Source organism: Alternaria novae-zelandiae, assembly GCF_023758075.1.
Source record: "Alternaria novae-zelandiae strain BMP 2774 chromosome Unknown scaffold_2, whole genome shotgun sequence".
NCBI lineage: Eukaryota > Fungi > Ascomycota > Dothideomycetes > Pleosporales > Pleosporaceae > Alternaria > Alternaria novae-zelandiae.
Genome location: NW_026056962.1, coordinates 2,035,371 through 2,049,395, shown reverse-complemented (window position 1 = coordinate 2,049,395; position 14,025 = coordinate 2,035,371). Strand labels below are relative to the sequence as shown.

Below are 14,025 nucleotides of genomic sequence, written 5' to 3'. Positions count from 1 at the left end.
ATGAGCAGTGCAGGCCAAAGATTGCTTCTTTCCTTGCAATGTCCTTGATCTGAGCGCAAACACACGCCATGATCCAACGTGCCCGCCTTCAATTCACACCACTCTTCCGACATCTTAGCATTGGAGAGTCTCCGTAACACCATCGAATAGTGCAGTCGCGCTGTTATCGCAGACATGGCGGAAAACGTCAATCAGAACCTGGATCTGGCACAAATTTTGGCTACACTTGCGAACCTGCCCAAACCGGAAGCTCAGCCAGCTCAAGATCAACAACAGCCATACGAGCCCTATCAAAGTCACCAGGGGTACCCGGAGCCCCAACAGGCATACCTAAATCAGCAAAGTGCTCCGTATCAACAATCAGCTGACCCTCGTTTGGCTGGCCGCGCGCCTCCTCAACATCGACAGCCACCTCCCAAACCACAAGACAGAGTTTCTTCTCCGTTCATCGATCCTTCTACCATCACCGAATGGAAACAAGGTCTCCGCTGTGTGAGCAAGATAGCTTCCCAGAACCCAGACTTTGCTCCTGCAGTTCGCAAAGTAGGGCATACTATCATGTGACCTTATGTGCAATGCTTACAAATTGCTCAGTTGATGAAAGATCAAGAGTCAAATGTCAAGTCTTGGGAGGCTGGACGCAAGAATTTGATTGATGAACACAAGTTCAAGCGGGAGAACGAACGGACTCATCGAGCTGCGCTGTACGTTGCAAGATCTTTCTCATGATACAGGACTAACGTTCACAGGTCATTACCGGGTCTCTTGGAAAACACACCCGCGCTTCGTGTACGTTTAAGTACACTTGTGCTGATGGATGATTACTGACGCGGCACAGACACCAGAGCGTGAGAAAGAGGAACTGGACCAATATGACGCCAAGGTATACCGAGCTTCCAAAGCTATGGTGGACTCACAAACATCATCACTCAAAGTCTTAGGTGTTCCATTCTTTGGTGTAAAGCCACATCTGGTAGTTGGCTCTAGCTACGACCCGACAGAAGTCACCGACTCGCAGCCGACGCCGGCGGGCGGTAAGATATCAAAAGAGCAACTTCTCGAATTACAGCGGAAGATGCTGAACCACTTAATGGAGCTGTACGGGGACTGAGGAGACCTCTTTACAAAACGGAAATACTTCGTTGCCACAGAACGATCTGTATTCTGTTAGTGCTGATGGTGGGTGGTTGCCAGGCTTCGGACTTAGCTCTCTGATCCTAGACCAAAACGTTCTGTTCTCTCACCGTATCCGTTCATTCACCACTCCAAACAGCCTCTAGCTGTGAAGTTTCTTATAAAGCGTCATCCGCACGGAAGTGACGTCACTTGCGCGATGTTTTCAGCATCAGTGGAGAGCAGAGCAAGCGCGCGAGTGCAAACGCACATCAATTTCCCATTCACTCGGCCCAGTAATTGCCCTCGACGCTATTGGCTGCTGAAAGGCCAATGGAGCTAGTGCCGTTGACCGCAATCGCTCTCATAACAACAAAACATTTACCTCTTTTGCAATCATCAGCTTCCACTCACCTCACCACGCTCGTTGAAGTATTTGATCTATTCCACATTCTTTTCGCTACTCACACTCGCTACTTCCCTCTACCCACTTCAACCCCAGTCGCTCCTTCCGATACAAACGTTCATCTTCAAAGATGAGGACTGTACGCGTACTCACCATGGTCGCAGTTGCTGGTAAATAGTCTCCAACCAGCGCGCTTACTCACTTTTCCACTCTTGCTAACTCATACTCAGCAGGCGCTGCCGCGGAATCTGCCCAGTGGAATCCCGCTATCAACCACGTTCTCGCTCATGCTGTAGCTGCACGTGACGACCACTGCGCCGAGCTCCCAAAGCTCTGTACAGATGCGGTACTGCTACGTGGCTATGAGACTACCCTCACCTATCTCTGTCCCGAGAAGACCGAAGGTCCGTCTACTGTCACCGTCACTACCACCAGGACAACCACTGTGACGGGTGATCAGAGCCTGACCTCTAGCGTTGCTCCCGCTCCCGCTCCTACTTCGGACGTCGGAACTGCTCCTTCGGTACAGCCTATCCCCCACAAACCCGTCTCAGCCACTTCGGACGTTGGAGGTTCTCCCGCAGAGGAGCCCACTACCACCGTGATCATCCAGTCAACCGTCCAAGTTACCATCACTAGATCAGTCACCAAGGTCGCTCCCAGCTCTACGTCGTCATCTCTTCCTCCCCCGTCCATCACTTGGTCTTTCACCGCGGTCCTCCCTACCGATGTCAAATCCTCCTATGTCTCGAGCGGATCGTCGTCGGCGTCTCGCACTGAGGTACCATCGATAGTGTCGTCCGTCGGTCCGCCATCATTTAGCAAGAGCAGATCGGTTGGATTGTTCCCTAGCCATACTGTTAGTAGCTCGTCTTCGGTGGCTTCCACGTCTTGGTCAGCTTCCGCATCTTCGGCGGCTTCCTCGTCTGCGTTGGATTCCACGTCTTCGGCTGCTTCGACGTCTTCGATGGCGCGTTTACCGTCAGGTGGTCATCATGCTCCACCTTTCGCGAACGGTACCGCTATCAGCTACACCCCCGGCATCTTTCCCACGCTGAACGCAAGGGACGAAGAGTCCACGATGACTGTCACCTCCACGGTCACCCGCCATGCCTCTGACCATGCCTCGGGCACTACTCATGCCTCGGATACCACAACTGCTGCGGCCACTGAGACTAAGAAGGGTCAGGCCGGAGATAATAGGGCCTCGTTCATTGCCTTGTTCTTCGGCGTACTGGCTGCTACCTGGCTTATCTAGGGAGGCGTAGCTACTCCTCTTGGATAGCGGTATGGTTTATCAGTACGGAAACTCTGAAATTCATATGCGAGATTGCTACGATGGAATGTGTCGAGTTGTTTTCACGGGTGACATGATATGTATATAGGCATAGCGGCAACTCAACCTAGAAATGAACTGAACATCATGAAGCCTCCATTATCACAAAGCTTCTCTAGCTTACTCACTCTATTCTATTATAGTCTGGAGAATTGTTCGACTTTTTTCGTACATGAAGTGACGGTGTAACGACCCTCTGAAGTAGATAGCGACATCATGTGAAATGGATGGTTATATAAAACGTTCTTGATCTCGAGGTGAAGCTGGTTCACGTACCAACACAGCCATTATCTGCCACCATGATGGTTCGCATGTTCCCTCTTCCGCATATGGGCCTGCATATGACCATGAGCCCTTCCAGCAACAATAGGAGCCGCCGTCTCCGTGACCGTAACCGTAAAGACAGGACTCTGAGCAGTAGCTCTTGACGGCGCCCCAGTAGTCAGCGTAGGCGCAACCGGCGAGTCCGTAAGCACCATCTCTGAGCTAGCCGATTCGAAGCTCTGCAGGTCCTGTAGCGGCATGCCAGCAGCGAGAATAGAATTGATTTCGTCTTCGTGCTCGTTGAGATAGATCTGTCGCTTGCGGTGGCCGACAACGTCATTGCGCATCTTGGCCTTCTCTTGCGTGCAGTGCAGGTCTAAGCAGGCGTCGATGCCAAGACCCACGGCTATCTCCTCCGACGTAGCTGGTCGTGTGCTGTTGCCCGCATCTACAACGTAGGCAACGCTATCATCGGGATGAACGAGTATCTCCAGGCTGCGTTTCCTGGTTGGTTTTGTTTTACCCTGCGTTACAGCCGGGGCAGGTACAAGCGCATATTCGGGCTTGAGGATAGCGCCCATACCGCCATAATACTGATCGTACCAGTTGAGCGCGAAACCGGGTTCAGCGTAGGGACGCAGGCGCTTGGGCCAGCAGATATTGTCCTTGAGCAGATCTGGGTCGCCGGCGATGACAGGTATGTTTTGCCAGTTCATGACAATTGACGTGCGCGTTCTGGTGAAATGCAACTGCTCCCAGACTGTGTCTGTGTAGATGCCGTAATATATGCCAAGAGTCTCCGTTGAGACTGTCCAGGGTATTGGCACGGCACCGCCTGTTACATCAGTTAGCAAACAATGAAGAATGTACGCATATGTCATGGCAGGACTTACAGTCATCAACAAACTTGATCCTGGATGGACGATGATTAGAAGCGCCGCCGTTCTGGCCGCCCGGAAGATATCGCACGTAGATACCAGCGTAACCCGTATATCTACTGCCCCATATGTTATAGGGAGGCCACTCGTCAGACTCGCAATCAGTGTCCTTGATTTTCCCGTCATAGGGTGCAAACACCTTCTTCTCGATGTATGACGTCCACTCCGAGTGGTGCTCCTCATACCAGACACTGGGCGCCTCTCTGATTGGGTTGAAGTGATTGATAGCGTCGGGGCATGGTATAGTTCTCAGAAAATAGTTCGTAGCTATCGAGCGCCAGTTGGCACAGGCCTGTGGGTAGCGGTCGCCATGGCACGTCTTTTGGTTCAGAACATTAATGTTCGTGATCGAGTGCGGCATCGCGGTTTCCGTAACTGTTGTGCGGGAATGCATCGCACCTCAGGTAGCCTGCTGCTTACCCGTGCCTAGAATGATCTCGTCGGCATATACGGCGATATAACCGAGGCTCTTGGGGGGTTGTGGGAAGTCGTATTCAAAGTGAGAGTCGCATGGATTAGAATCGTTGTAGCCATCTTGGGCCCGCTTCTTTCTCTTTTTCTCACCCTCTTTCTTGTCATTGGTCGTGTCAATGGTGTCGCGTGTTTGTTGCTTCGTCTTGTCACTCCTGGATTCCTCGATACGGGCTTGCAGGTGCATACCGCGGCTTGAAAGTGATCGTTTCTGGAGGCCGCCACGGGTAAGCTTGAAGTCTGAACTTCCAGCACCTGATAGTCCGCCCGAAAAGATGAAGTCTGCGGAATACTGGTTCTCGCAAACCTGTGTCAAGACCTGCAAGTCGTCGCAGCATACTGCTATGAAAGAACCATGCGCGCAATCGGTCTTGTCGCCAGCGGGATGGGTATTCTGAGTCAGAAAGATTGTGTTATCTGGACATGACTTATCACAGATCTTACTTCCGTCTTTCTGTCGATTCCAATGGCAGTTCGTTTCGAGAATTTCGTTGTTCATGCAGAGCAGCCTGTTTTGCGAGCCGTGGCAACCGGTAGATTGCTCGAAACTATCACTGTCGAACGTCTTTCCGTGACCGACAAGAATCTCGTGGTATCCTGAACAGTGAATGTCAGTTTGGTGCTTGGTAGAGTGTATGAGATAATTGCAACTGACCTCCAGGACAGCCCATCTGCTTCCGATCGTCCTCAGACATACAAGGCGTCCAGTATGCCATCTGACCGACATAGGCCTGTTTTTTATCGGCCGACAGTTTCTTTCTTTGTATCGCGTCCAAGCCAGTCGAAGAAGTATCTGCGCTGAGATATTGAGCGGATTCGCCATCCTTGTTGTCCAGATCCAAAGCCCATACCACTGTAAACATATCAGCTACTGCAGCAGCAAGTCGCGACCATATTTGTTTAACTCACTGGTTCCAGCGAGACCAAGACCATTGGCAAACTTGATCTTCAACTGCAGAGTCTCTGCATCGTCATACGATACCCATTGATCCGAGTTCCAAGTGATCCACTTGACACCCGCTTCTTTGTCAAACACGGGTTTGACGTTGTGAGCTGACATGACACGCTGTATCTCGGCGTTGGAGAGGATACCCGCTTCCCCGGTACATTCGCCTGCCTCGGCCCCACTGGAGAAAGGGCAACCTGGCTTGCTGCATGAAGGGTCTTTAAGCGTAAAAGACCGACCATAGAAGCCTAGCCCCAGTACAACCTTGGAGCTCGAGACGCCGTTCCTCCAGAGAAGGTCGAGACCGAGAGAAATCTCTGTGATGTTCGTATGAGGATTTACCTCCTTCCGAGTATGTCTAAAAAGCCGTTAGTGATGTCATTCAACACCCAGCGACTCGGTTCGCGATCTGCGACAAGTGATCCAGACCTCATGTCTTAGGTCGTTTACCGATGTTAATGGGAACACTTACTGATTGTTACCGTCCCAAGTCCCATGGATGTCATAGGACATGACATTGAACCTGTGCTAAAGTCAACACCCGAACGTGAAGTGCAGTGCAGTGCTGTCCTGACGAAACATACCAGTCGACATATTCCTCTAAGGCTTTGACATCAAAGCCCTGGAGGTACCAGTAACTGTTGGGCAAGGTCAGGGTCAGTCCCAATTTTCCGCTGGCAGCTCTAAGCTCCTTCATAAAGGTCACAAAGTTGTCATAGTCCGCTGCGACACCTCCGCGGTCATCAGCGGCAGGATACTCCCAGTCGATATCGATGCCGTCGAAGCCATGCGTGTTGCAAAACTTGATTGCTGACCCGATGAAAGCCTTGCGGTTCGCAGCACTTGCGACCATGTCCGAGAAGACTTTGCCGCCAGCTGCCCAACCTCCCACTGCGATGAAGACCTGGAGACCAGAACTTCGTAGCTTCAGGTCGATTACTTGAGGGTATAGCATGTCGTCATAAGAGTTCATCTTCGCGATCTTGAACGTATTCGGGTCGACGAGAGCGAATGCGAAACTGGGGTGTCGATGTTAGTCGCCAATTGCAAGGACAGTTGCTGGAAGTGCCTACTTGATATGAGTCCACATGTTGGGACTGATGTCTCGCGGTGCAACCGAATCGCAGTCGCGTGCGTACGACCAGCTTTCGTAATATCCAATCGTCTTGCCCCGGGCACTTTCGCCCTTCCCGGAGGGACGGCTGACTTTGTCGCAGCCATTTTGGCAGCCTTTGCCGCAGAAGCTGGACCACGATATTAGTTGATGAGTCAAAACACCCACTTCAAGCGTTGACTTACGCCTCAGTTGTACCACAGTAACCCTACAGTCGTCAGTGTGCGCCACCAATGACTAGAAAACAGACTTACGTGCTCTGAACAGCAAACGTTCAGTGGGCACTTCTTGCCAGGCTCCTCGGCATACTGTCCACATTCTGGCTTGCGATCGCAAGTACTTGTACAATTTCCTGGAGGTTGTTAGACTGGTTCTATCGTGGCATAGATTTGCCTAGTGCTAGCAGCCTTCAGCAATAATTCGCGTACCTTGTCCACAGAAAGTTGGCCCAAAACCACAGGAGCCGTATTTGGAGCAGCAGCCTTGGTAACATTCTTTGTCCGGGCCGCACGTAGCGTCATCCTCAGCCCGTACGAAAGAAATGGTGTGAAGTATGAATGATATGAATGCAAAGCAGAACAGAATGCGAAGGAGCATCGAGCTAATCCTGTTTGCCGGCATACTGGCTGCAGCAGGTGAAGAAAGTGTTCAAGACAAAGTAAGACTCAAAGTGAGGCACCATACATCAATGCTGTGATAGCAGTGTGTATACTACAAGCTTCCGCGGCGCGGGACGATCCAAACTTGGCAGGTGCATGCCTAGTCAGGGCTATGAGACTATCCTACAAATTGGGAGAGACTTGCGGGCCGGTAGATGCATGCCCGTCGACGAAAGTGGGAGGCTGCGGATAAATTTGCAAAGTGGTTCGACATGAAAGTTCTTTTTGCCGCATGAAGCTGTAGCCGATGGAACTAGCGGATTCAGGCGTACCGCGTCATCATAAGATTTTGAAAATGCACCTACGAACGGGAGTGCGGCTCTGCACGGGTAAGGGTTAGATCCGCTTTTTATCTGCTTAGTCGGCGGATATCATTAAAGACCCTGCATCTCAAAGCGTCGATCAATAGGTCTCATACCTCGGTTTGATACCTCCAGCTAGGTCTGGAAATACCGGCCAGTCAGAAGACAGAATTAAACGCCAGAGACGGCATGCGCGGCCGAGCAGTTGAAAGTTTTCGCTAGCGACAGCGGGAGGTGATGCGAAGACGGAGATTGCTTGTGACGCTATGGTCTGTACTGGCTCGAGCAGAAGAATGGAAGACCGATTCGTAGAGTCGTCTCTTCAGCTGTTTCGTGTATTCGAAATCTGCCAGCGTCAATCTCTTCCAACCACCTTTTGACCGGCGTCATGGTTCACGTAATGTGGTCAAATGCCATCTTCATACTCTCTTGTATAGGCACGTCAAGCGCAACAACGACAATCTTCAATGGGCGGCAGTCCATCGTTTTTCCCTATGATACCTCCAAAGCATGCCTCGAGAGTTTCAATACAACTCTGGAGTGTGATCCTTCCTTTGCCAGTCTATACCGACAGACGAATTGGGTAGGATGGAACGCGTCAAACTTGGAAGTGTGAGAAGGCCCACCAACGTTTGGCACCCGGAGATTATATACTGACAATTTGCGGATTAAAGGCTTTGCACCGATAACTGCCAGAAATCGTTTGATTCTCTTAAGCAGAAGGTCGTATCGTCTTGCGGTGATCTTTCCTTCGATCTAGGAGGCGTGCCTTTCGATGCCAAACGCATCCTCGACTTCTACACCTACAAGTACAACTTGACGTGCCTACATGGCGATTCAGACTGGTGCTTGATGGAACAGCGAAAATGGTTTGTCGAGTACCTCCCCACAGTCACATGGCCGAGCTTTACGGAAAAGTGGTATCCCGATTGGTTCAACGATCCTATCAACGGTACCAACCGTATTGACGAGAATGGTACCACCATAATGCCGTATACGATTGTCGATCCCGGTACGCCAATCTTCAACTCGCACAAGGAACAGGCTCTAGACTTTCGTTACAAAGGCGCCGAGCCAGCCCGTGGCACACTGAAGCAAGACCCGAATCAATTCGGTGGTCTAGAGTACGATGAGTATCCGACTGAGATCCAATGCTCATCGTGCTTTCTGAAGCGTTTCAAACTCGGTTTTATGTCGAGATGGGGCGAAGTGTACAACGAGGTCAAGCAGCAAGCGTGGGACAACATCCAGAGGAACTGTGGCTTTGAAGAGATGTTGTACGTCGATCCTGCTCTGGATCAGTCCGGCCCTCCTCCTGAACATGAAGCCTGGGATTGGGATGGTCCGAGGTAAGTCTTCAATCTCGTCACTTATTCATCCTTATGCTAATGGTGATTTAGTCGCTGTGACCGGGTCGTGGAATTCTCGTCGTACGGAGCGGTCAATTGCAGTACCTTCTCCGCCATGTACAAAGTTGCCACTGGAACTTTGCGAGATCTCAACAAACGTTTCGTCAACCAAGACTCCTGCATGGCTCTTCCGAATGGCACATACTGCCTCCCAGAGCCCTGCGATGCGGCGAAGCAGGTATACGACGGAGGCATCGAGCCATTCGATCTCATAGGCCCCAACGGTCCATACAACAACATCTCCTTCACACAGTTCGTCAAGTGGAACTCTGCGGCGGTCCATAGCCGCGTCATGCCGGGCGACTATGTATGCATCGGTCCTCCTGGTGGTGCGTACGTAGCAGATCTTGCGCCGGGTGGCCAAGGCGGACCGCCGTTGTACACTACCACCGCCGTACCCGCTATGGAGACGCCACCAGGAACGATCTCGAACTGCGGAAAGTACTATGACACAGTATCTGGCGATTCTTGCGATGTAGTTGCGATGAACTTCTCGATCACGTTCCCGCAACTTCGAAAATACAACCCACAGCTAGACGATGACTGCACCAATCTTTGGGCCAACGCGTCGTACTGCGTTGCGACGGTGAAAAGTGGGAGCACTAACACAGAGCCCCCTCGCACGTCCGCGCTTCCGCAAAGTACTATGCAGCTGTCAAGGACATCGTCCGCGGCAATCCCCACTACAACTGAATCGCCGCATGTATCAACGGATGGTCAATGTGGCGGCGCTGGAGGAGCGAAATGTTTGGGCAGTAGGTTCGGTGACTGCTGTTCTTCTGCGGGCTGGTGTGGTACAAGCGCAGGATACTGTGGTGGTGGCTGCCAACCTATGTTTGGTACTTGTGACGACGCAGGCGACGGCGACGCGAAGGTGTCGACAGACGCAACATGCGGAGGTACTGTTGGTTTGACATGTATCGGTTCTGGTTTCGGAGATTGTTGTTCCGTTGCAGGTTGGTGTGGCACATCTGACGCACACTGTGGTGCTGGCTGTCAATCAGATTTTGGTACCTGCAGTTCACCATGAATCAAGCTGGTGGCTTTGTTAGCAGTTTACATGAATCGACCGCAATAGCAGTAGTTATCTGGATCTTTTCTTGTGATACGATATTTACACAGCGAGCTCTCCAGCAGCTTGCACAAGGAAGTGATCAAGCCGTGAAGTAACTTGCTCCAATGTTGGAGTATCTTCTCCAACTACCTGCTGTGCACCGACAGAAACAAGCCACGGGCGATTGCGTGCCATGGACTCCAAACGATCCAGCTTTTCTAAAGTCTCAATAAGCTCTGACCTTTTCAGTTCGAAAGCCTCGCCGTCAAAGGCCCCCGAGCCCCATCCACAATCACGGTAGATCTTTTGCCACGCTCTCAGACGATTGACGTCCCGTCGCAATCTGTCGGCACTATCTGAGCCGTGATGGTGCCTCATATGCTGGATCGCGGCGCTTGTGTCAGAAGGGAGGCGAATACCTCCCGGAAAGAGGTTCTGCCTAACAATAGGGTCTTCCAAGATCTTGCGCGATGGTGGATGGGAAGCATCGCCTTCTCGGGGGTCGTAGTAGGGAACCCATTCCAGGCTTTGAAATTTAGCGATGATCTCATCAAGTACGTTTTCTGCTGGTCGCCTGGGTGCTCTCTCCCATTCGTTCCGTTCGGGTCCAATAGAAGACCATTCCGTGATCGTTTCTGTGCTTTGTGAATGTTTAGACTATGTGTTCGCCAGCAAATGACATACGGTCGGTCGTGTCATAGATTAGATCAGTACCGTCCTGTCCGCTATACGTATCACCGCTTGTCAACCTCAACATCTGAGGTGGCAGCAGCTTGGTATCCTCGTCATGGTACCTTTCACCCCATCGTAAATCCTCGACAAATTCTGTATTTCCGGAGTTGGCGAAGTATGTTACAAATTTTGAGCGGGGGATCAGTTCGACACCGTGCCACTGGTACCCTTCAACGATTTCGCTGCGCAAGGCAGGGATCAATCTTATCAAAGTAATGACCTCAGAATCCAGGCCGATTTTCTCGAAGATTGAAGTTGCGACGGTCTCGGGAGAGTGAGGTGGGCGAACGACATCAGATGGAGATATGTAACGCATCGCAACGAAGAGGTCAAGAAGCTTCGTCAGATGGGAGATGAGGCACGCATGCTTCTGAGCGATGACCTCCATTGCCGCAAGTGTTGTGGGAATGATCACGAGCTGGTGGGGTGGATGGTGGTGATGGATGCCCTTTCAGGGCCTGGGGTCGTGCGCGTACCTAAGTAGCTTCGCGATCCAATCACCAGACGCGCGACCGCGACGAACAACCTCCGGCTAGCCTTCACCACCACTCAGGCAAGCGGCATCGCCAACGAACCTCTCCCAGGACGGCTACACCCACGGTCGACTTCCGCTATTGCACGGCCCTAACACGACTCTTCCAACACATATCGGTGTGCGCGCACCAGAGCCATCCCGCCGACACGACGGCATTGATCGCCTTCGAGATTCGGACACCGCCTACGCTCACGTAACCCTGCGAAGGCTACCTCGACTTCACGACCCTCTCAATCGCCAGCCACACCTGAACAAATTGCCAAGATGGTTGGAAAGAAATCGGGGAGAGCCCAATTGAGGGAAGAGGGTACGGCATCGGGATACTACAGCGCAAACATGGCAACTAACAAGCCTGCAGGTCTGGAGCGAACGGACAACAACATGGACCTCACGACATGGCCCCAAGTTGGCATGATCAACCAAAAGAACTACTACACCGAGTTCCTCAAGCGCGACGAACAGTTCCTTGCCGTACGATACCCCAAGGACGAAGAGAGGGCGCGCATAGTACAAGAAGCCAGGGATAAGGATCGCGCACGCGCGTTGGGGGTGCCAGCAACGGAAGGGGCGACACCACAGGTTGCGGACGAGACAATGGAAGATGCCGAGGTCTCCTTCGCATCAAGAACCGACATCTCCAAGCTCATCGTGATACATCCTGGCAGCCAGAACTTGAGGATAGGCCTTGGGTCGGACGCGCTGCCGAAGACTGTGCCTATGGTCATCGCGCGCAAATGGAAGGAGAGTGAGGACGAGGAGGATGAGGGAGAGCCTAGCCCAAAGCGGATGAAGGTCGAAGGTGCCGTGCCCGCCGATGCGCTGCCTGAGAAGTGGTTCGGAGAGGATGTGAGTATTTCCGTACTCGTTTCACGGGCGATGCTAACTCATGACCAGTTTGCCGACCAGTACATGGCCATGTCATCCGAACTTAGGACGAGGATGCGATCCAACAAGCGACGAGTACTACCCAATTCGAAAGACCTCGTAATCAACTTCAACCGAAAATCACCCCCAGACATCATCTCCGAACACAATGACATCAACCGCATCGAGTGGACAGAACTGCCTGCAGATCCCAAGAAGGCACCGGACTTCTTCACTGGGCACGACGCGCTGCGGATACCCGAGAGATCCAACCCGCGATACAAGCTGTTCTGGCCGATACGGAACGGCACGTTCAATGAGAAGGACTATCGCGACCGTAATCAGATCTACCATGATCTCTCCAAGATATTAGAAGAGGCTTTCCGGAATCAACTTGGTATCACCAGGTTAAAAGACCTTGTCAACTACAAGTGCGTCTTTATCATACCAGACCTCTACGAGCGACAATACGTTACAATGATACTGGACATCCTCATGCGGGATCTTGGCCTTGGAAAGGTCTGCCTGCAGCAAGAGTCGCTTTCGGCCACATTCGGTGCTGGCTATGGTGTTGCCTGCGTAGTCGACATCGGTGCTCAGAAGACATCGATCTGTTGCGTGGACGAGGGCCTTTGTGCCGAGGAGTCCCGTGTCAACCTCAAGATGGGCGGAGCTGATGTGACGGAAACGTTCATCAAGATGATGCTTTACGGGCATTTCCCGTATGCCGACATGAACCTGAAGCGGAGATACGACTTTCTGCTTGCCGAGGAGCTGAAGCAGAAGTTCTGCTCTATGGACGAAGGCTCGGTCACCGTACAAACATGGGACTTCCATCTTCGCGCTTCGGGCCAAGACACGCGGAAGTACACTTTTAAGACGTACGACGAGACTATGCTTTCTGTCATGGTGAGTATCTCAACAATTATGTAAGATATACCTTGCTAACGAATTCAGGGTTTCTTCAAGCCTTCAATTTTCGAGAACGCGCGGAAACTTGAGAACAGGAGGAAGGTCGTGCCACGCTCTGTCGATCTCTACGACGGCTCACCCAACGACCCCATCTCGCAAGCACAAATCGCCATCATCGAAGCCGCAGCCGGTAAACCCGTCGTACCCACCATCAACGGCGCGTCAGAAGCCGTAAACAACACAGCACCCGCCTCAACCCCCCAACGCCCACAGCCAAACCCCTTCAACCTACTCGGTCGCCTCAACGACAACGAAGGCACACCCCGCTCCTCCGTCGCAGGCTCCCCCGGCCCCGAAGGCAGCAACACGCCCAACCCGGACCGCGACACCCCCATGGGCGACACAGACGGCGCCCCCCTCCTCTTCCGCGACCCCATCCACGAAAAGACCAAGCTAGCCGAAGCCCGCGACACCATCCTCCCCATCCACTCGCTCGACGCCGCGATCCTAGAATCCCTCTCCCAAGGCGCCCGCGGCGACGACCGCAAACTGCGCGACTTCTTCGGCGGCATCATGCTCGTTGGCGGCGCGTCCAAAACACCCGGTCTACGCGAGTTCCTCGAGATGCGACTGCGTGAGTTGCGACCGGGCTATGGTAAAGAGATTCTTGTGGGGCCGCCGCCGCGTGACTTTGATCCGCAGGTTGTGGCGTGGAAGGGGGGTAGTGTGTTTGGGCGGTTGAGTGGGCATGGAAATGATGGCTGGATTAGTCGGTATGAGTATGATATGTTGGGGGCGAGGCTGCTGAATAATAAGTGCATGTTTGCTTGGTAGGATGGAGTGAACAGGGATGGTGTGGATAGGTCTCGCAAGGAAGGTCGAGATGTTTGATCTGTTGGGGGGGTGGGTGTTTAGACGGGTGGGTTATTAGGTAGTGTTAGAGCGTCATGGGGTTGGTTTGGAAGGGTGG

General features: G+C 52.4%; 5 protein-coding genes across 5 annotated transcripts; 3 read left to right on the top strand and 2 right to left on the bottom strand.

The window, feature by feature from the left end:
- Positions 1 to 174: 174 nt before the first annotated feature.
- On the top strand, positions 175 to 1,111 carry J4E88_001715 (uncharacterized protein; the record flags this gene model as incomplete). Its single annotated transcript, XM_049395384.1, has 4 exons — positions 175 to 543; positions 595 to 704; positions 750 to 789; positions 839 to 1,111. 4 exons carry the CDS (start codon positions 175 to 177, stop codon positions 1,109 to 1,111), a joined length of 792 nt encoding a protein of 263 aa, XP_049259248.1.
- Positions 1,112 to 2,260: 1,149 nt separating this feature from the next.
- J4E88_001714 (uncharacterized protein) lies at positions 2,261 to 2,630 on the bottom strand (the record flags this gene model as incomplete). Its single annotated transcript, XM_049395383.1, has 2 exons — positions 2,261 to 2,481; positions 2,624 to 2,630. The coding sequence occupies 2 exons, from the start codon at positions 2,628 to 2,630 to the stop codon at positions 2,261 to 2,263; spliced, it is 228 nt and encodes a 75-aa protein (XP_049259247.1).
- A 512-nt stretch (positions 2,631 to 3,142) lies between these two features.
- Positions 3,143 to 6,564, bottom strand: J4E88_001713 (uncharacterized protein; the record flags this gene model as incomplete). The annotated part of the gene is made up of 8 exons (XM_049395382.1): positions 3,143 to 3,954; positions 4,013 to 4,432; positions 4,478 to 4,867; positions 4,973 to 5,125; positions 5,184 to 5,381; positions 5,438 to 5,655; positions 6,059 to 6,493; positions 6,548 to 6,564. 8 exons carry the CDS (start codon positions 6,562 to 6,564, stop codon positions 3,143 to 3,145), a joined length of 2,643 nt encoding a protein of 880 aa, XP_049259246.1.
- A 1,373-nt stretch (positions 6,565 to 7,937) lies between these two features.
- On the top strand, positions 7,938 to 9,651 carry J4E88_001712 (uncharacterized protein; the record flags this gene model as incomplete). Its single annotated transcript, XM_049395381.1, has 4 exons — positions 7,938 to 7,940; positions 8,246 to 8,898; positions 8,950 to 9,412; positions 9,601 to 9,651. The coding sequence occupies 4 exons, from the start codon at positions 7,938 to 7,940 to the stop codon at positions 9,649 to 9,651; spliced, it is 1,170 nt and encodes a 389-aa protein (XP_049259245.1).
- A 1,892-nt stretch (positions 9,652 to 11,543) lies between these two features.
- J4E88_001711 (uncharacterized protein) lies at positions 11,544 to 13,889 on the top strand (the record flags this gene model as incomplete). Its single annotated transcript, XM_049395380.1, has 4 exons — positions 11,544 to 11,586; positions 11,638 to 12,125; positions 12,174 to 13,052; positions 13,101 to 13,889. 4 exons carry the CDS (start codon positions 11,544 to 11,546, stop codon positions 13,887 to 13,889), a joined length of 2,199 nt encoding a protein of 732 aa, XP_049259244.1.
- Positions 13,890 to 14,025: the final 136 nt, after the last annotated feature.